Source organism: Numida meleagris, chromosome 2 (genome assembly GCF_002078875.1).
Source record: "Numida meleagris isolate 19003 breed g44 Domestic line chromosome 2, NumMel1.0, whole genome shotgun sequence".
NCBI lineage: Eukaryota > Metazoa > Chordata > Aves > Galliformes > Numididae > Numida > Numida meleagris.
Window position 1 is genome coordinate 77,439,092 of NC_034410.1, and position 22,969 is coordinate 77,462,060.

The 22,969-nt window shown below is 39.1% G+C and overlaps 1 protein-coding gene across 2 annotated transcripts in view; it reads right to left on the reverse strand.

Annotated features, from left to right (window-relative positions):
* Positions 4,318-22,969, reverse strand: part of ADCY2 (adenylate cyclase 2) — a 213,148-nt gene continuing 194,496 nt past the window's right edge. The window contains exons 20-25 of one of the 2 annotated variants that reach the window (XM_021388084.1): positions 21,672-21,830; positions 14,846-14,992; positions 13,189-13,296; positions 11,032-11,146; positions 8,857-8,981; positions 4,318-7,587 (exon numbers count right to left, since the gene is read on the reverse strand). In XM_021388084.1, the coding sequence (XP_021243759.1) occupies positions 7,435-7,587; positions 8,857-8,981; positions 11,032-11,146; positions 13,189-13,296; positions 14,846-14,992; positions 21,672-21,830 (807 nt within the window). In that variant the 3' untranslated portion in view covers positions 4,318-7,434. Of the gene's footprint in view, positions 7,588-8,856; positions 8,982-11,031; positions 11,147-13,188; positions 13,297-14,793; positions 14,993-21,671; positions 21,831-22,969 lie in introns of those variants that run through there. The other variant, XR_002435543.1, reaches the window with a different exon arrangement.

A 22,969-nucleotide genomic window follows, 5' to 3' on the forward strand; every position in this document is an offset into this window, starting at 1 on the left:
GATTAATTTGTGTGGCTGCTCTTTTTGGCAATTGCAGTATTAGCACCATAGGTACAACACTGCCATTATTATAATTGTTAGTATGTTTTGGCAAGCTCTTTCACAACAGGAGACTTTCAGACATCTTGATTTTTACTGAACATCGATTTAAAAACAAAGCATTCAGGATACCAAAATCTTTATAACCAATTCCTGTAGGTATCTTGAGCTCATGTATGATGTAAACCTCCCATTTCTACTCTATGGCTTCCATTCTCCATTCACTAATAAACTGAATAAGGTAGCTAGCATCTTGCTTCTTTTCAAGTGCAAAGGAGAGATATTTGTACTCTCTAGACTTTTAATCATTCATGACAATTTCCATCTGCTTATCTAATAATATCCCTGAACCAGTTAGGGTTCTCTTCCTCTTGTAGCATTAGTCAAATTACCACAGAATATGTGAGCAGTGGAGTTTTAAATACAATAGCTGTCTGACATCAGCTTCCTACACAGAGATTTGTATGCCACTGTGCAAGTGCTGTTTTGTAGTTTAGTACAAGCACCAAGAGGCTGCAAAGTGTTTTATAAAAAGCAGCTCAGCTGAAGCTGTAGCTGTAAATAGAGCCATAAGAAATTGTTCACCAGAAATCTATACTAAGCTTCACGGGATTCCTGAAGTCACGTTTGAAGTGTTTCTCTATGATTCTGCTCTGAGTGTGGCAGATGAGGAATGTGAAAAGATGAAAGAAGAGGTGTCTACAAGTTTTCCCACCTGGGTCAGGTAACCTCTCAGCAGCAAAATTAAGACTGGTGCTGTGAAGAAGCAGCAGCAAGTAGTCATAGGTGACTCAATGCCTAACTCCAGGACTGGTGCCTCCACCAGTATTCTGGGTTTTATCGTCATGGAAAACTCTTCCAAGACAAGAAGAGACATCTATGATCTGGTGCCAGATGGGATCCACCTGTCTCAATGGGGAAAATATAACTTGGCAAGACTGATTGAGAGGACTTAAACTAGGATCAGTGGGGGAACGGGATACTGTTAGGAGCACTGAGGTTATGCCAAGGGATGGTGTGGCACTATCTGAGGGTAGAAAGGCTAATGGGATCATCTGTGTCATTCCAAAGAGCACAGCATATTCAGGAGCACATCTGAAATGCTTATATACTAATGCACACAGTATGAGTATGAGAGACAGTATGAGAGACTAATGGGATGAACTGGAAGCTTTGTTTCTTTCCCAGAGCACTGATATCATTGTGACACTTTGTGGGACGAGTCTCGCAACTGAATGCTGGGATGGAAGGTTATCAGCTGTTCAGGAAGCACAGGCCGGGCAGGTCGGGTGGATATGTTGCACTGTACATAAGGGAGAGACTAGACTGTATGGCCATTGCCATTAGGGATGATGTGGTAGATGGATGAGGATTAAGAAGACAGGTAGCAAAGTGGAAGTTGTTCTAGTTGTATGCTTTCTACTGTCCACTCAGGACAGTAGCACAGGTGAGCTATTCTATAGGCAATTAGGGGATATTTTGGGATCGATTACCTTGTCCTTATGGGAGACTCCAGCTTCCCAAACATAAGCTTGGAATATCATGCTACCATGACAAGTATGTCTGGAAATTCCCGAAGCATGTTTAAGATAACATCCTGTCACAAGTACTGAGTGAGCCAACTACGAGAGGAGCCACCCTGCATCTGTTGTTTTAGAACAGGGAAGGCCTTGTGGGAGAGCTGACAGAGGTGGCTGTCTTGGCCACGGTGACCATGAATTAGTTGAGTTCAAAAATTTTGGTGTTAGGAGAAAAAGTCATCTGAGCTTCCACAATGCACTGTAAGAGAGTAAGCTTTAAGCTCAGAAAGCTGTCTCTGGGAATCTGTTCTAGAGGGTTTAGAGGTCACTTTTTAAGAATCGTTCTTAAGATCACAGGAGCTACCAATCCCACTGTTCTGCAAGTCTGTCGATCAAGGCAGAAGATTGGCCAGACTAAATAGGAAACTCCTCCTGGAACTAGGGCGGAAAATAAATGAGTTGTAGAAGCAAGGTCTGGCTCCAGAGGGAGAGTACAGAGTAGCTGGTTGCAACTGCAGGAAGAGAATGAGAAAAACCAAAGCTCATCTTAGTTGACAGTGGCTACTGTGGTGTCAGGTAACACAAAAAATCTTTTTCTAAGTATGTCAATAGCAACAGGAGGTCTAAGGAAAACATTGGACTGATACTTGATGGTTAGCTAAAAAGTAGGGATGAGAAAGTGCTGAAAGCAGAGATTGACTTTTGCCTTAGTTGTTAACGTTAATGATAGATCTTGGACTGCTTGGTCTTCTAAGTTGGAGGACTCTTACTTAAGAATCAGTGACTTCACATTGGTGGTCACAAAATTGTAAGGGACCAGGTATAACAAACAGCATCTGCAAAAAAGGGCGTGAGAGAAGATCCAGGAAACTACAAACCTAGTAGTCTAATTCTGATCCCTGGAAAAGTTATGGATAAGGTTGTACTGGGGATATTGAAAGGCACTTAGAGAACAAAGACATAACTAACATGGGAAAGTCCTCTAACCACTTGGTGAGTGAAGGAGAGGCATTGCACATAATCTTTCTGGAAGTAAGGCCTTTGATAATGTCTCTAATGACATCCTTTTGGAGAAATTGTCCAGTGGTGAGATAAACAGGTTCACACTGTGCTGGGTGATGATCTGGCTGAACGACAGAGCTTAAAGTGTCCTACATGCGAATGGGGCTACATCAGACTGGCAGCTGGTCAGTAGCAGTGTTCCCCAACGCTTGATTCTTGGGCCAGTTCTATTTAACATTTTTATCAATGATCTGGATGCAGAAGCTCAATGCATCCTTAGTGTGTTTGCTGATGATACTACACTGGGAGTTGTTGTTGACTCTGGAGGTGTCATAGGGCTTGCAGAGGGATCTAGGTAAGATTGGGCAATTGGGTATCATCAGTAGCATGAGTTTTAACAAAGGAAAATGCCAGGTTCTGCAATTGGGATGAATGCAGGTACAGGCTGGGAGAAGAATGGCTGGAGAACATCTCAGGAGGAATGGCCTTGGGGGTGCTCGTTACAGCATGAGCCAGCAGTATGCCTTGGTGGACAAGTGGGCAAACTGCATTTGGGGGTGCAATGAACACAGCGTATCCAGCTGGTCAAAGGAGGTGATTCTCCCAATGTATTTAGCATTGGTGCTGCCTCACTTTGAATATTATGTGCAGATCTGGGCTCCACAATATAAAATGGATTTTAAGGTCCTTGAAAGCATCTAGAGGAGGGCAACAAAGCTGGTAAAGGGACGTTTGGGTAGTTTAGTCTGGAGGAGGCTGAGAAGCAATCTCATTGCTCTCTGCAGGTCCCTGAGAAGGGGAAGTGCAGAGTGAGGTGCCAGGCTCTTCTCCCTGGTCACCAATGACAGGACGCATGGGAAAAGCACAAAGCACAGTGCCTTTTTTTTTGCTGTGAGAGTGGTGAAACATTGGAACAGACTTCTTAAGAGAGGTGGTTGATGCCCTATGCCTTTTAGTGTTAAGAGGCATTTGGACAATGCCCTCAGTAACATGCTTTGACTTTTGGTGAGCCCTGGAATACTCAGGCAGTTGGACTAAATGATGGCCGAATGCTCCTTCCAACTGAACTATTCTCTCACTTCCACTCCCCTCCCTATAGCTTTTATAGTTATAATGGTGTCTCAAAGGCAGGGCGACTGTTCTGAAATATCAAACTGGTTGATGGAAAAACTTAGCAAGAAAATTCCTCAAATTAATTTGTGAGGCAAATGGTCACAGGAGAGATGATGATGGGACAGGGATGGTGACAGGATGGACCCAAGAAGACAAATGACAAGCTATTGAAATGCAGAAAATCCACAGCAGCAGTCTTCCTACTGCAAGGTGACATACCTGTTTCAAGCTAGTGGCACTTACAGCAGAGATGGCTAGGCAGCTGCTAAATCAAGGCTCAGTAATGCAGCTCCTGTCCTTGCTGTTTGGCCTCAATGTGTATCAGAATACCATGTATACCTGAGCCATGAAGGGGAGACAGCCTTTCCAACAAATGCTGTGAGCCATCATCCTTGAAAAAGAGGCTGAAATGCAGATGACTCTAAAGCTGTCCAGTTTCCGCTGTGATAGCTTTGGTCCTCAAGTCAAGCCATTCATTTCACACAAGTGCTTGATTATTCAAGGCCCTGAATGAGTGACAGACTGTCTCTTGCAGGAGAAAAAAAAAGCCTCATACTGAAGTACAACCAAAAGCAAAATTAATTATCAAAGGACAAGGTAATCATTGTGTAAAACAATAAATCTGTCAGTGTATAAATACTCCTGATGACATGGCTAATTGTTTGTCCTGATACAAGGTTCTGAAAACAATCTGACAGACTTTCAACACCTCCGCCTACGAATGTGCACAGCCATCTGTTTAGAAACGAGCAGGCTGAACTGCTACCTGTGCCTCAGTGGAAAAAGGTAAGGTCTGTAGACAGTTTATGAAGTCAATAAACCAGAAAGGAATATGAAGAGAATTAATAATGCTTTACATACAGGATAAATAGGATGCTAATGTCTCTTTGGAAACAGCATTTAAGTAGCTTTACTTTACAGGTGATCACAACTACTTTTGTAGTCAAGAAAAATATCTGCAAGCCGAGTCTTTATTCTTGCCCCTTGGTAGTGCTCCATAAATTGGCACATAGCATTGTCTTTGATAAAGAAATCCAGCAGACTCCCGAAGTGTTCATGTTTGGGTTTTGTTTTCCCAGATCACAGTGAATCACACTTATATTGATCGTGTCGCTGCTGCCTCGTGTTGTTGAGCACTCTTGCGTTCTGCTTTTGAAGCTCATGTCCTTTATGACTTGCTAGTGACATATGAGCTACAGCATCAACGTGGAAGTCATGGAACTCGAACCTTAAAGTTATGTAGAAAATATGATTATCAGAAACCTTTCAAGTTATACAGTGACACTCAAGTAGCGTTATATCCAGTTACTGAGGAATATAAAATTTCTGCAGAAGAGGAAGAAAGAGGATCTCTGGGTCAGTCTAGACAAGGGAAGAATAAAACAGTATAGACAGTAGATGTAAAGTGCTTTGGAAGACAAAAAATATTTATTGGATACAAATAGCTTCTTGGCACTAGAAAGATAATAATACTCAGCAACTAAAGGCTGGAGAAAGGATAATATGCACTCTTCTTTGGGCATCATACTACAGGTATATTCGTCTTTTGCCCATTTTTTTTGTTCTTTAGCAGGATTTGGCTACACAGTAGCGAGAGTTAGAATGCAAGTACAAAATGAGAAAATACCGGACTATTACCAGGGCACCAGAGTGTCACAGACAAGGGCATTTTCAGCATGTTCTTGGAGGGCACATACTTATCTTTACACTTCATTGGACAAGGCAGCTCACAGCTATTCAAATATTTTAACGTTTTATGGGTTACAGAAATATAATATTGTTTAACTTTTATAAAAAAATCATAGAAACAAGTCTATCAAATCAGGTACATGGCTTACTAATGGCGCACAGTATGTGCAAGAATACAAATGAAAACAAACCCCTGAATGTACAGATTATACCTGAAGGTTGCACATAGATATGACAGTACAATATAATCAACTTACAGGGTTTTCATCCACAGTAAGAAATGATTGCTTTGACCTGCGATAATACTAGAATGGTTTTAAAGGCTCAGAGTACATTCAAAATCTAAGTTGTTTTTTATTTCTCCCAATTTAATTTAATTTTTAATTTAGGAAATAAAATTTCAGGTTGTCTGTTTTACTCCAGATGCAGACACTTGAAGATTGACTGCTATTCCAATTTGCTAGAGGGCAGACGGCTGTTGTCTGTAACCTTTCCACACACAGTGAGACTGTGCAGCCTGATGCTATTTATTTGTGATCCAAAATTTTGGGAACTCCTTCTGAAAGGACACCAATGCAATACAAATGTATATAAATGTTTCACGAATGAGAAATCTAAAAGATTGTTCAATGAATTCTCTTTACATTTCAATACCATGACAAAAAAAAAATGTTGTGGCTATATTCTATTTCTAAATGAGAGACTTTTATTAATTTTGTTTTTTTTTTAGGTTATGTTAATATCAAGTATTGATAATAGCAAAACAAAAATAATCCTTATAGTGCCTTCAAAGGAGCATATTTACCTGCTTTTTTAGCCTCTCACATTTGCTCATCTATGAAAATCTGCAAGTTGCTATTCAACAAGATTTAAATTAATCTTGAATATCCACAAAATAGCATTTTTTTGTATCTTCAAAAATAGACAGACTGTATTAGTTATGTTCTCATAAATTTGATTATTTTAAATATCCCATGAAATCGGGCATTGTAAAGATAAGTGAAAGGCATGCAAGAGCAGAAGATGTGGTCAAAGTACAAAACAATGTTTCCTCTTTCCTACAGCTTCTCTTAGTTACTGTTTAAGCACTGCAGGCCAGTTGTACAGTGGCAACACTGCTAATGTCTCCAGTATCCTCCACTTAGTTTCTTCATGTTTGTGGACTTGAAGTCTTCTGTATCACCTAGGGACCGAATGACTGCTGAGTGCCTAGGATACCAAGAAAGACTGAAGACAATAGAGTTGATTCAATTTCTGAAAGGCAGTAGCAAATCTTACAGATATTAATGACCTAAGCTACTGAGACAGCTGGCCACAGCCTGCTTTGATATCTAATCACTGAATAAAATGCAGCAGCTGCAGCAGAAGACGCGCAGGTGTAGAGGGACAGAAGCCACAGAAGGAAGCAAAACTAAGAGACAGCAACAGTAAGACAAATTACATATAAACTTTTAATGAATTAACCTTACAAAAGACAATAGCTTCAAAACATTTGACACGTTTGTACAAAACTATTCCAGCATTGTTAGTTCTCTCTTCAGAAAGAATGCCAGCAAGCCACCCAACGTGTCCCTGGCTATGAGATGCAACTGGTGATCACATCCAAATCATATGTGGATCGAGTAAACTTATTTACAAATACTGTATGCTTTAATACCAGATTAGTGGATGCTATTGGGGAGCGACTGTATTTTCCAGAAAACACCATGCATCAGGAAATAGTAGGCACCCCTAGCTTTATTGCCTTTTTTCCCCACATTTGTCACCAACATCTCTTCTTAGTCCTTTCAGGATGAGTAACCTCCTTTTAATTCCTATTCCTTCTTTTCTTGCCTTGGAATAACAGTGCAAGTTGCATTACAATCTTCCAGTCCTATAGTGTACATCACAACTGTCCTTGAACATAGGAATATCAAGGTGCAAAATGATGGCTCATGGGACTATTCTGCAGCCATATTAAAATAAGTGCCACATATCAGAAAATAGCACGCATGTTAAGGGCCAAAATGTAGTTAAAAAGTGCGTGATACTTTCCTGAAGATATGGTATCGATGACATGTACAAGCATTCTTCAAGATGCCACATTCCCTTGTGAAAGGGATCTTGTCATTTCTGTATGTACAAAGTACGTCTTCAGTTCTCCTTTTCCTTTCACATTTATTATTCCTCTGCAAGTGCTCATGTACCCCAGTGTCTGCAGGACATTGTTTGTCTCTTCTGTAACCTGCAACCAGACAATAATAAAACCAACACTGATAAAAGAGCAAAGCAGAATCACCTTCCAGAATATGAAGAAAACATCTGTCCTGAGCAATTACAAGGGTTTATCTATAATGCTTAGAAGCCCTTTAATGATTCAGATTAGGTTTGAGCACCTGAGCGTTCAGGCGTCTGTTCAAGCATCTGTTTTTGGATGCCCAGCATATATCGCATATATTAAGAATCAAATTCAGTATAACCACTTCTGTAGGCCATAAAGAGAGGGCTTGTAGATATACAGAGGAACAAGGTTCATCCTCACACAGCATTTTTTCTCAGCTGCATGAGCTGTTTATAACAATAAACAAAAATTTTCCCCATCTGTGTGAATGAAGTGGATGGTAAGACGTTTTCATTGCTGTCAGAGCTGCTTCTTGGCAGTTTCTCACATGATTGACTGTGAACCAAACTTGAAGCAGTCCTGCCATCTCAGGTGCAAGCACACCAGGGCAGAGGTTGTTCAACAGCATCACCTTTCTCAGACTAGCTGTGTTTCTTTGTGAAGCAAACAAGTATTTGTAGATATCATTGCTTTCAGATCCCTCCCACTTTCAGGCTTGGCCAGCACCTGGTAGGTAGCTCTGCTTTTGCATTATTTAGTTCTGAATGGTCTCAATCACAGATTCTGAGTGGTCTCAGTCGCATATGTGGTGGGATACCAAAGTGCTACACTGCATACCAGGCAGAAAATTAAAATGTGATCCCTAAATATAAAGTCTCTGGAAGGTTAGTAAATGAAGGTCTTTTCTATAAACGTCTGTCTCTAATCTATACAGATAGTAAACTGTAAAGATTATTAATCTGCATGTTTCAACAAAATAACACTTTATCACTGCTTTATTGATTTAACTTGATATGCTGTAGTTATGGACATTTCCTTTACTTAGAAATAATTAACATCAAGAATGCCCCACGGATAACGTAGCTAATTTAGAAATTCAGAGAATACAAATGTGATTTTGCCCAAATCCTCTCTTAAACTGATGCTACACTTCCAGGAAATGCATAATTTCCTCCACTGTATTCCTCTGTGGGGTGAATATAAAGTTTTGATTCTCTTCCCATTTTTCTTCCAAAAATTTTAATTCTTTATGTTCTTGCCTGAGATCTGTTTCTTTTGAAAGGTGGTTTTTGTGGTAGGCATCTTCAGCCCCCCAAATGCAGACCTCTTTGGTGTACAAATATATGATGATTTTTAAGCAGTAACATAAATATCAGCACAAAACAAGAATACCTGTATTTTATCTAAGACACCAGTGCTGTCCATCCTGCTGGCCACATTTACTGTATTGCCCCAGATATCATATTGTGGTTTTTGAGCTCCAATTACTCCAGCTATTACAGGTCCATGGTTAATACCTGAAAAACATAAGAACTTTATATTATAAAAGAATATTCACCAGATGATGACAAGTAGTGCACCTGGTAACTTATGAAGTCAATGAACACGGATTTGGTCCACGTTGATTAGTGGGTACAGCAACCAATATCCTGTTCACAAGTGATTTATCAACCCCTTATGGCAAGAGAATATTATAGAAATGTCAAAAGTTAATCTAATTTTAGTTTTACAACTCCTTCCTATCCTGAATAATTTTGATATTTTCAACCTTTATTACATGGCATGAGAAACATTCTGTAGGAAAAGCAGCTTCCTCTGGGAAAACAGATATACTTGAATTTCTTCTTTCTACTGTCAGTGAAAAGGACTTCTATCTGAAATAATTGATAGTCAAATCAAATGTATTTTACAGTATTCTCTGCTTCATAAATGTAGAATAAATTTCTGTGAATGAATTGCAAGGATTTGAATCCTTGTTCTGGAGGCTGGATTGCCTATAATATTATCTTAAATAGTTGTAGTATATGTATTCCTTAAGCATGCAGCACAAGTAACAATTTGCTAGTTCTGAAATGCAGATGCTAAGAGAGAAGAACAAGATAGCACAGTTCCCACTGCATCTTGGGCGTGTTTCCTCTTGCAATCAGTTTGCATCCTGTGTTAACAGTTCTAAAGGAATGGAGTTGTATGCTACTAGCAGGGAAGCAAAGCAGGAGGCAAAATCAAAAGCACTATCACTAACTAGCATCAAATATCAAATTTTTAAAATCACAAGTAGGTACTTTCTTTTCCCCTAGAAGGTTCACCTCTTAATCCCTACTTGAAAAGAGTCAGTATTGATATAATCAGTTTGCAGATTCAGTGCTGACTGTATCCGTATTGACACTACTGATAACAGTCTGTTTGCAAGTATGTAACATTATCTACGGCAAGAAGAGAACTCTTATTCTGTACAAAATATATTATCTCTACATGTTTTTTAAAAACTCATCAAGTTCTGGAACACATCAAGAATGAGACATACTTCAGATTTGCTTCCTCATTTTTTAACTTTGGCAAGGAATATGAAACAAAAAGGAGCATGAGAATATTGAAGGTCAGAAAGTAGCAAGCTTAGCCAGTGGGTGGCACTGTGAAATAAATGTAAGAGCAAGCAAGAAGAAAAGCAAGCAACACAGCAAGAAAAATAAGAAAGGAGAATAACTGTTGGGAATCAAATACTTCAGATATGTTTATAGATTTGTAGGTATCCAATATTTATTTAATGCTTTCATTTAACACTTTCCAAGTTACATATTGCATTGTAAAACTGCTATGTACTGCTATCAGGAAATAAGCATCTTGGAACATATGGTTCTTGACCAGCTCTGAATTCATATATCTCATCATCCTTTCCATGGCTTACTGCATCTGTGTGGGTTTTTTTTTGTTTGTTTGTTTGTTTTTTAATACTGTGGAGCACAAAGGGAAGCAATTAGAAGCTGAAACATAAGTGATACTCCTAATAAATATCAACAACTGGACATCTTTGCTCTTATTTATCAATAATCACAGAATAACAAAGAAGTGAAATATCCTCCTAATGTTTAACAGCAAGGAGGAAGCACTGTTGTATGCTTGCTTGATTTTAGTACATCTAAAGTATTTCAAGCTCCAGCCTCATTGGTGCCTTTTAGGTGCTGTCCTCCAAAGCCATTCATATAGTTTCATAAAGCCCTGTCTAGGATCTCCGTTGGTACTGAAAAGTTTTAAAAATGTATATAATTAACAACATCTAGAATAATTATCACAGTTACCATACCCATCATTTGGACCCATGGAGCCATACTCTTCAAGCATTCTTTACTTAGTGATACCGCTTCTTCTGAGTTCCTGCCTCCAAATACTTCTTGCCACAACAGCAGCTTTGCTCACTGGCAAATCCACTGACATTGCCTTTAAGCAGGGTAAAGGTGATGCTATCTACTTCCATGGCCCTCTTGGTCAGTTCTAGTAACACTTTAATCTGCTTGAACGTCATGCTACATTCTCCCCCTCCTCCATATTCGCAAATCCTGTAATACATACCTACTCGTAACTTGAAGTCATTGAAGGAATGCTTGTTTATGACATCCAATTTTGCCACTAAGGCAAATGCAAACTCCACCATGGTTCCTATGTGCATATACTGTCGTTCAGGTTCCTGAATTGCCAAACAAACAGAATAAAATCATTTTCCGTAGCTTTAGTTCCTGTGAGAAAACATCCAAAATACGCTGAACATAGAAGCACTTAAACTCTCAGGGATATCCTAATGCCAGGAGGCTGCAGCAGAAAACTCATGTAGAAGATGCCCTGTCCAGCACCAGTTGAATCAAACAATGGCCAACAGACCATGTTGTGATTTACTTACATTATAAGGCAGTATAGAGTTGATACATTCAAAACATACTCAATATAAAATTTTGACTGTCGAGCAACTGATTAGCTGATATCTATCCCAACTGCACTCGCTGTCTGTGTGTCTAGGATTTGTACATTAATTTTCTCTGAGTGTCTGTTTCTGTTTTATGCCTCTTAATAATAAATAATGCTTGTGGTGAGCCCCACAGAGACTCCTCCCTCTCACTGTTGCACATTTCAGCACCCTCATTAATGCTTAAGCTCCAGTGAAAATCAGTTTTAATAGTTCCTCAGCTGATCTCATCTGGCAGATAGATAAGCAGGCGTATCTGGGATCGTGTAATAGACCTGAAAATAAACAAAATGCAGGAGGAACAGAGGGGAAAGACAACCCATTCCCTGTTCAATAATTTGCTATTCCAGGGCGCACACTAGTTTTTAAGGCTATAGATTTAATGTTTTATCATATACTGTCAGTGTAGCCTGATTTCTAAGTACTCAAACCAGGTTTGAGTCCTCTTAGGCTAAGGAGAGAATTGATTTTCAGGCTCCCACAGTCCCGGGTAGGAATCTGACAAGCGAATGATTTCTTAAGAGTTAGACTTACTGATCTCTATGAGAAATGACTAAATCTTCCTTGAGATAAAGAGTTGATGGACAGCTGACAACTTTGTGAGATGATTCATAGAGTACATACATCAGCCTTGGTGGGACAGTAGTGCTGCTTGCCAGAGCTGTTGTTTAGATGAATGAAGTCTTTCTGTTTCCTTTGGAGTTCACTCCTAGCTAAGACAGATGGTCTCCTACCCAGCTGATATATTCAGACCCTGTCTTTAGGCACTTAGTCTTCCCTGAGTTCCTGTACTGAAATGGGGGCTGTGCTCTGCTATATGCCTAGCTGTCAGTCATTGCCACACTAGGTATGGCAGTATCTGTGGATCCTGGAGCATCTGGACTGAAGAGACCTAAGTTTTGATGGATTTCATTTCAAAATGTGTACTAAATCACCAAAGGAACACTAAGACTTGGATCTCCTGATCTATAATTTGTGGAAATAACTCAAACAATACATTTCTTCCAGCACACACACTAAATTTACTAGTGGTTAAGAGCTCCTCTGTGTCTTCTCCAGTCTACGGTCTTGCATTTCCTTCATCTTCTTCACCTCCCTTGTACTGAATGTCAGGGCTAATTTGAAATTATTCTTTTTTGTCCTCAAGATTATTAAGGTCTATAGTTCAGGTGTTACTTGTTTCTCTTTAGAAGGAACACAAGTTTGTCAGGAGACATTAATCGTTATCAGGGAACATGTTGATTCATTATTGCCGCCTCTGTGTTGCTGACCAGTGATCTAAAGATCATGGCAAAAGCAAGGCTTTTGCTTCAAAGTTATGAATTGCTTCTCTGAACTTCATTTCTACTGACTGCATGCAGTTCCCAATCCTACTGTATTAAATAAATCAGAAACAAAGGAATCTGCTTTCAGCACTGAGCCTGTGGGGTCTTTAAGTGTATGGTTAATACAGCTACCCTGCACTCTCAACTTTCAAAGGAAAGTAGTGATTCCACACTCTCCTTTAGACTCCATGTTCAATTACTCCTGCTGCAACACGTAGCAATAAAATGCTGTATTATATTTAGAGTAGAAAGCCAAGTTTAGACTTAACAAATACAGAGGCAGCATTTTAAAACTGCAATGTGAAGAAAAATAATTCAGAGACTTCTAAATAATGGCATACACTTGATCAGTAAGCAGTGAAATTTAGGCCACAGTGTTATATGTAGGCTGCTGTTTAATGAACATGAGCATGATTTTTATTGAGAAAGAAATTTTTTCTGTACCTGATACTGTTCTTGGTTGGGTGTAGCACTCAATCCTGTTGCTGCCATGTACGTGCTTCCAATGGTCTTTATCTTTTCAACTCCACTGAACTTTGGCTTAGACAATAACTGGAAAACAAGAATAGTTATTCATTACTGGGATCAAAAGCATTGTAAGTGCTTGTTCCTCTAACAGAATTCAGAGCATCACTACTTTGATTCACAAAAATAAACAGGATAGCCTTAAGGATGGACAAAACAATGATACAGGAATAATTCCTAGAAAAAGGGAAATCATGTCTGCTAAAATACCTTTTTATCATAAAGGGACCAGGTTTATATTAGTGACATTGAATTTCACTTTATTGTCCATAAAGGTCTTAAAAATCAGTAGACTTTACTCTCATTTGATTGTGGAACCAAATCACCACGCGAGCCAATGGTTAAGCTTTAAGCAGCTTTCAGAAAAGTAAGCATGTCTTCTAGTTGAGATGGTAAGAATTCTAATTCATAATCCAGGTTGTTTTGAACATTCCAAAGTTATCAAAATGGGTTTGCTGCTAAAATTCCCTCCACAGCTGCAGAACTGCAAATCCAGACTGTGTTCTCTGAATCATGACACACACTTAACGCCTTCTTTGGGTATCTTTATCACCAGCAACTTTTTTTTTAAGACAAATACTGTTCTTAGTGAGACCTTTAGAGATGACTTTTCACAATCTAGCTGTAGTTACACACTCTGCACTTGCTTGTAGCTTGGAGAGTGGAATGTTAAAACCTATACATTCTTATGAGTCATTCGCATACCAGCTGATCAACATGTTGTATAATCAAAACAATGAAGGTTACAGAATCATAGAATATCCTGAGTTGGAAATGCCCTGCAAGTATCATCGAGTCCAACTCCTGGCTCCACAAAGGACCACCCAAAAATCAGACTATATGACTGAGGGTGTTGTCCAGCCACTTCTTGAACTCCAGCAGCCTGGGGCTGTGACCACTGCCCTGGGAAGCCTGTGCCGGTGCCCAACCATCCTCTCAGAGAAGAACTTTTTCCGAATCTCAAACTTGACCCTCCCCTGACAGCTCCATGTCATTCCCTCGGGCCCTGTCACTGTCACCAGAGAGCAGAGCTCAGCGCTGCCCCTCCACTCCCCTCATGAGGAGCTGCAGGCCACCATGAGGCCTCCCCTCAGCCTCCTCTGCTCTGGGCTGAATTAAGTGACCTCAGCCATTTCCCATACATCTTGCCCTCAGACCCTTCAACACCCTCACAGCCCTCCTTTGGATGCTCTCCAAGATGTAAAATTTTAGGGCACAAACTTAGGCGCTTTACCTTTGGCATTAATATTTGGGAACTACAGTTAATATATGGCACGTAATGTGCCTTGTGAACTGCAGATAAAGGGCAGAATTTCCCTGTCAGATATATGCATTGGATTCTCATTATAGAGACTGAAAAGCAACTGAGTATGATGTCAGATCAATAGCTCATTTATTCCACATAAATCTCTTTTTCCTTTAATGCTCCTTGAAAGTAATTTCTACATGACCAGGCATACAAAAGTTCTTTTCTGACAGCTCTTCCACTCTCCTTTTCAAGTATGTTTGCTTACTGTTGCATACCCTGGGTTATTAAGATTGAAACCATATGTTGATTGTTGTTAGAAGTACATACATCATCGAAGTCAGCAATGATCTCATTTAGCAGCCTGAGACATTCCAAGCCTTCTTTATTTACATCAGATTCTGTATAAAATTCCTTGAAATCCGGAATAGAGGCAAACATGACACAGACACAGTCATATGACTGATGATACAGATCCTGTCCAAAAGAAAATTAAAAAAGAGAGAAAAAAAACTTCTGTTATACCCAGCTGTAAATAAGGTTCGATGATAATATGTAGCGTCCTGGTTCTGAAAAGGAAGGTGGTGCCATGGATGGAAAGTTTTAAAACAGTGTTCAGGTATTTTTTGCATTTAGTGGCATTTATTGATCTTCAAACAGTATACAGACCTGTTAAACACAGTCAACATAGCTGAAAGTTGTGTTCTAAAGTTACCCCTTTTTCTGCCTGAATATTTGCTCCGTAAACATAAAATGTTCACTAATTTACTAGATATGGATTACTTCTGATGTTTGTAGAGAATTTGGTTTGTCTTGCATGGCTGAGACTGTATTTTGCAAAACAGTCTCTGATTTATTATTAGCTGTATCATTATAATGACTAGAAAGAACTAGAAAATTGAAGCAAAATCTCAACACTAGTGCACTACAAATGCCTAATGTGACACAATCCTGATAGATCCTAATCTAAAATGACAAGATGCCTAATAGGACAAAATAATTGTTCTTTCTTTTCCATAACAAGGGGCTTAACGAGAGAAATAAGTCACTTGAACTTAAACTTACTTATGTGTCACATTCTCCATAGCATTCTGTGAGCACTGAAATGAGAGCACCTCTGCTCCAGAGGAAACCTCTGATGATAAAAATGAATTCTCTCATCCCTCCCTTCAGTTTCCTCTCCAGTGCCCTCAATCATTAGAATCTCTCTGCTTTCAGTACAAATTTATGTCCTGAAAAAAAGAAAAAGGACTATTTATTAAACTAATGAAAAAAAGTATGGAAAGGTAAGGTAACCACAACAATCAGAGATGCTGTAAGCTAGTATAAAGCCAAATTCTATTGAAGGTATTTGAGTAGAGCATGGATTTCAATATTTATATAAATAAGATGAATATTCTGCAATTTCAAGAAGGATCAGATATTTTTTCCCCTTTTACTTATCCAAACTTTGTTTTTTCAATTTTGCTCGCAGCATTTTTTTTTCTCTTTTTTTTTTAAAGAACATGGTGAATCTACATGGGTGTGTACAGACACAGTGAATCTAAGTTGGTGATGTTAACTGAAAAACTGCAGAACTTTGGTAAATCTGTTGGCTGCCTCAGCCCAGAACAGGTGTGAGGCAGGCAGAGAGGAGCATGGGCAGTTGGAAGAGCTGGATAGTTCACTACAAGACTTTTCTCCCCTATTATTTCATAAGGATTATATAATCACAGCTTGAAGCTCTTCATGCCTCTTGCCCACTGAGTTTTTCATAAAGAACCAGTACCCTGGTAATACTCCTCTGTCATCTATTTGTTCCATTTCCATAAACATTGGGTTAATTTGTGTATTTCCTCCTGCAGTGTTCAAGTTTATTTTTTTTTAAATCAGTTTAATTCATACAATAAAGCAGGGGAGAGGAGAGCCCTCTGGCTAGAAGATATCAACCGAATTTGAGCAATACACCTGGATAAAGTATGTCATTTGAGAGCACAGTCATCTTATGTGTCCTATAATGTCAGTAGACGTTATAGTGTATCTGGAAAATGATTTTACTGCCAGATGGGCACAATCTTTTCGGACAGTGCTTCTCTCTCTCGGATATAGGAAAAAAAAAGTCTAAGGAAGTCATTTTTCCTAATGGAAGGACTCAAGAAGAATGCCTGAAACTACACAGGATAACTCTGTCTTTAAGCATTTCAGAGGGATCTGAGCATCTCTTTGCTCTCTTTGCTCCAGCCCCCCACAGGAGTCCAGACTCTGTAACACTGCAGTGACATACACCAGTTGCTCTCCTGAGCATCTCTTATTTAGGATGGGAGCTCAGACCAGCTCAAAATTAGTTGAGTGGAGCATCAGAACAAGATTGACAGACCCGTTCCTCAAATATTTAGCCCTTGCATTCTGCTTCACATCTACCTACATCAAATTTACCTCAAGCACGTCTACACTGAAGCTACAGTGACATTTGCTTATAAATATACTCAAAACTTAAGATCTGGCACACTGAGTGCACATCTTAGACTAGTGTAGCAGAATAGGCACAGAGATTACAGTATGTGGTTTATCTCACTTTTCCTTCCATTTGCACAAGTCACCTTCCTGGTATTTTGATTTCAATGGTGGATGAAGGAATCCAGGCTACACATATGTTTTTTAAAACTGGGAAGAAATTGCACAAAAAATACAGGGCTTGGTAATGGAAGGAGAAATTCACAGAAGACCAGAGGGAGATATGAGAGTATTCACATCAGAATGTAGATAATTAACATTCAAAATGTGGATTATTACACATACTTTTGAAACCTGACCTAACAAAATAAACAAACTGTATGTATCTGTTATCACAAAACTTTTTCACAGAAAAAAATTGTTCATATTCCTATCATTACAAATCTAGCAAATTAAATCTATCCAAATTAATAGTAATGTCACTAACATTAATACACAATGCTATTATCCTAACGATTCTGTAAATTAATAGAAAAAAGTTGTTTTATTTTACCAAATTAACATTAGATAGCAGTTTTCTGTGTTGTTTACTTTCTTGAATCCCACTGATTTTGCATCCCAAGAACATAAAACTTGAAGGAATTGCTCACAGATACAGGCTATAAAGTTTGTGAAAATTTTGTCACAGTGGAAATAGTGGAGCAGTGTCATATTTGAAATAGGACATGAAAGTGAATGCCATATATAGACTTACCTGAGAATATAAATTTGAACCATAAGAATTCATGCCTGTTACATACCAGAAGTGAACCCTTTGGGGAAAAGGAAACCATCTACACAGGGATATGATCAAGGAACACATATTACTGAATAATATCATAGAGACATTAAGATTCAAAAAGACTTCTGAGATCATCTAGTTCAACTGTCATCCCATCCTTACCATGCTCACTAAGTCACATCCACACAGTTCTTCAACACCTCCAGAGATGGTGACTCCACCACCTCCCTGGGCAGTCTGTTCCAGTGCCAAACCACTCTTTCTGAGAACAAATTCCTCCTAATATCCAACCTGAACCTCCCTAGTCGCAACTTGAGGCCATTCCCTCTTGTCCTATCGCTAGTTACGTGGGAAAAGAGGCTGACCCCCCCCCGCTACAACCTCCCTTCAGGCAGCCGTAGAGAGCAATAAGGTCTCCCCTGAGCCTGCTCTTCTCCAGACTGAACAATCCCAGCTCCCTCAGCCGCTCCTCATAAGATTTGTGCTCCAGACCCCTCACCAGCTTCGTTGCCCTTCTCTGGACACATGTATGAAGCACAAGTGGTGGAAGACTGATCCTTCTTACCACCACATAATTCAGGAACCAGAAGACAAATAGGAAACTTACAGCTTGAATAAGGAAAAATATATATGTATATATATATTGTTGCTATTCACCAACATGAAAGAGTTTAGGGGATTAAAAAGTTTAATATTTAGGGGAATACTAGAAAAATCTGTAACTAGGAAGTGTTTAAAAAGTGTTTGCAGAAGCAAAATATGCCCTAAAATTTACAGGCAAAAGCAGAATGGGTGAATAGTATGTTAATGTGCAGTTGCTCCTAGAACTTCTGCTGAAGCACCCTGCCCTGTGTGTTACCCTGCAGGTAACTGGATTGCTGATGGATGGCAATGCCTGCCTTCGTTGCCACTGAAAAAAGTGTCTTACAGACTGTAAACATAGAGCCCAGATGGCATTAGTGATTAGGAGTGCCTTTGCTGTCTTCCCTGAAAGCAGAAGTGCAGCCCAGAAAAAATCATGGCAACTTGCATGATGCACAATCATAAGGAAGAGGATATGATTAAGCAAAAAACAGGAGCAGAGATTCAAACAGAGGTGCTACTGTGACACAGAAAGGATCAGTGTGCTGTACCCTGTCGGCTGTCTGTGCAGCAGGGGACAAACAGCCCACAAGAAAGGGCTGCATGTTCCAGTGTTATAAAGAAAAATCTTCGTTTCCTACAAACGGAGTTATCACTCTTTCCTCCACCTCAAAAACAAGTACACGAAGTTGTATGTGAACACCTGTCGTGTTGAAGCTCGGCAACAGTGTCCCATTTCTCTTCTTTCCTCTCAAACACTGAGGCTACATCCATCCCTACTAATGCTTTGTGGCGTAGTACCAGAACAGAAACAACAAATGGCACTGTTTAGAACCATGAGTAGTAATTGCAGCTGTCACAATAAATGTCAGGCAATTTTAAGCAGACATTCCCTGCTAGTTTATTGCAATCATTCAAAATAATAAAGGCTATGGTAATCAGGTGTCTTAATTTTCCTGTGAGTATTTCTGATGAAAAAGTACTCTCCAAAATATTTAATCAGAAAATTAAATGCAGTATAATTCCAGGAAGGAGTGGCTTTCTTTCAACACAAGTAAAATCACCCTCTCTTCTACCATCAATTCTTTTTCTTTTTTTTTCCCTCTTCTACCATCTGAATTTTTCCTGGTCAGCTTTCCTTACTGTCTCGTCTTCTCCAGTGCCTGAAGACCTTCTAAGGTTGAAGGAGGCCAACTGGTCCCCACTCCATATGGCTTGTGGAAAGCTACAGCAGTTGGCTTCTCTGGGGCATAATTTCTGCTGGCTCCATTCTGCAGCTAATGAAGCAGGATTACTCTCGCTAGGTATTCAACTCAGCAACATGCTTTCAAGTTAGCTCGCAGCAAGAAAGCTCCTTCCTGAGTACTTCTTAGTAATAGGGAAGCTGGATGCTCACAGCACAAAGGAAAAGGGTGCAGAAGCCAGTTGCAGAAGAATCCAGCGTCCTGCTTTTGTTTTCTATTTGTTCGTCTGTCTCTCAACTGGAAAGTGCCTTATTTGGTATCCAGCCATAAGAAGAAAGCCAATTCGGGAGACTCTGATAAAGCAAACAAACTTTTATTATTTAATATTTATTTTACTTGCTTTGAAAAAAAAATTGCTTTTACCACATCAGCATTAGTCAACATAGGTCCTGTTATGAAAAGACCTTTGTTGTTTTTTTGAAAGTAGTCTTACCGCTCCCAGTTAGCATTTATCCACACTTTTTTTTTTTTCCCTTTCATTCCTGCTACATTTCCTTCAGCAGCATATTTAGTCTTCCCTTTCCTTCATACAACTGCATGCAAAAAATTCTAGGACAAGTAATGTTCATCCATTAGATAGATCTTCATCTCAAAATCTTTAATAGAAAATAGTATATATATAGCCATATTGAGTGTTTGCCTCTGAGGAAGATGCACACAAATTTCAATTCATTATCTGATTACCTAAACATCCACAGAAATAAAACCAAGATTTGATCTGCTCTAATCTATTTTCAGGTGTTTAGACATAAAAAACATACTGAATCTCCTTTAAGGCTTGACATGTCCTTACAGATGCTGAAACAAGACGTGACTGATGTTTGTGTTCCTCAGTATTTCCAGGGATTTGTGAGGTTCTCGCCTCTTTGAAAACCATATTTAAAGATAAACAAAGCACAAAACCACTCAAGGGCTTTTTAAAATGGGATGCCACTAAAATCATGTCAAATTCTTTTTATTTCAGCTGACTTGAAAGACCAGAGAGTTCAGCAGACTACAGTTTTTCATCTTCACTAAACTTACTGAAGCTCATTTCAACCCAAGAATCTTGAAGGGTGACACTATAAATCCAGTTGCCAATACAAGGGTGAGCAGATGGTGTTGCCCTGCTGGGAAGCTGAGATGGAATAGCATATAAATGAGAAAGCAATCTCCTGACGGTTTGCTGTGTTTAATGCCTGAACTGAGAGCTGGAGCTGAGCCAACCTGGCTTTCAGCCAACATCTTCACTGGATTCAAAGGAACCCCACAGCAGTTTTCATTCAACATTAGCTACCAAGTGAATGTTTACAGGTAGTACTACAGTGCAAATGTAAAGTACGTTATAGTACTGCTTAGCGCAAACCACAGTGAAAGGGAAAACGCTGTCCTTCTCTAGTCAGGAGATCAAAGTAAATCTCCTCCCCTCTTCTGTCAGTTTTGGAACAATTGTTTTGTTTGCACAAGTAATTCAAATTGTTGCAGTTAAGATATACAGAAACTACTACTCCTTCTAAATCTGTTTTTTTTTCCTTTTGTCTTTGTTTTTGTTTTCATCCTTCTTTCCTTTCTTAAAGCTACAAAGCAGCATTAGGAGTAGATCTGATTGCCACTTAAGTCAACAGGGGTCTTTTGATAGACATTTCTGATGCCTGGATTAAGTCCACAGCTGTGAGTAAATAGGTTTTTCAGTGTTCAGCACCTCTTTCCAGAATTAATATAGCCATTGTTTCAGGGAAGAGGTTAATTTTCACTTCTGTAAGCAAGGTCTCCAGTCACCACAAGCAATTTCAAAACCTGGATGCAGCTCTACTCTGATCACAAAGAAAAATGTATCTGAATACATATGCTTCAAATTTAAATCCTTGTGGATTCAATTATCCCTTTCTTCCACTTTCTCCCCGTTTTCTGCCTCCACCCCAAGGCAGAGCGTATTGCCACTTAAGACAGTTTCACATTTTTGACTTCAAGGTACCAACTGCATTCAGTGCTTTAAAGCAAGCTTTTCAGGAAGGCAGGTGGGAAGGAAAATGACTGTAAATCTATAATCTGACTGTATGGACCTACTGTTCAACTCAGCATTAAGTGGTATTTCTATGACTTAGTACAGAGCAGAGGATATACAGAGATGGCTGACCTCATTCTTCAGGTTTCTTGCCAAGAAGTGTTCAGCTACGTGGGCAGGAAGCACATTCTCCAGAAGCACCCGATTTAGGTTCTCCATGGTTTCAATCTCCTCCCGCTCTTTTTTGAACTTGTTCTTCCACAGGAAGTCTAACCTACAGTAATATTCATTCTGTTACAAGAGGACACAGAGGTAAAGAAACAATCGGCATCTTGTCCTGCTGGAGTACAGGTTTAAGAGACAAAATAAACACAGTACATCACCTTTACAAGGATATTATTTGGCCATTCAAGTACAATTCCAGATTCCACAGAAGTTAACCCCCAGGCACACACCACATTGTACACATTTCATTGAATGTATAACTTCTCCCCACCGTGCAAAAAAAAAAAAGGCATAGAAAAAAAGCCCAGAAATAAGCAAAATGATGCAGGGTGACTGAAATGAAGGAAGATTTCCTTATATACTCTCAGGCTCTGGAAGAAATCCATTCTAGAAATAAAACTTTTTTATGGAAATAATTTGCAGTTTTGCAATATGATACCTAAATTATCTAAAGTGAATTTCACTTACACTAGTGGACCCTAACTTTCACCAAGTTATGTCATGCAAACTTTCTGGTAAAAAAAAAAAGGTAGCAGAGGAAAATTTAGCCTACTGGTACATCTTCAGTTGTTCAGGAGACAAACTTTCTTTTTTTAGTATGCACACAGCAAAGATGTTACTGCTTTAGAATAACAAGAGATTTTTAAATTGGAATGTTTTGAAGACTATAAAAAATGGCCCATCATGTTGTTTTTTGATTTACTTTGCTGAGATAGTGTAGGAAGTTGAAATGAAATGGAATTATTAAAACGATTTTGCAAGCTTCCAAAAAGCAAGGAATTTAAAATTGGGGAAGCAAAAAATGGATCCACTGAGAAACTGTAAGACAAAAAAAATATTAAGAGAGAAACCAAGCATCCACACATTGCTTTAAATCGGTTGGTAAGGCCTGGGTATTCCTTAGATATTTAATGGAAAAATAAAATAAAATAATAAAAAAAAAACGATCACCCACATCACAGCATCCATTAGTGATTAATTATTCTTGTGCTGATATACGAGGAAGGATAGAATGCACACCTCAAATGAAATGCCAAAGAGATTTTCTGGCTTTTCTGACACAAAGATAACATTGTTCTGAACATAAAGTGGGTCTTAATGTCTTACAGCAGATCATCCTCTGCTCCAGAAATCTGGACTTGGGATGTCAAATAAGCAAACAAGCTGGCTATTTTCAATTAATTATGTTACTAAAGGTTATTTGC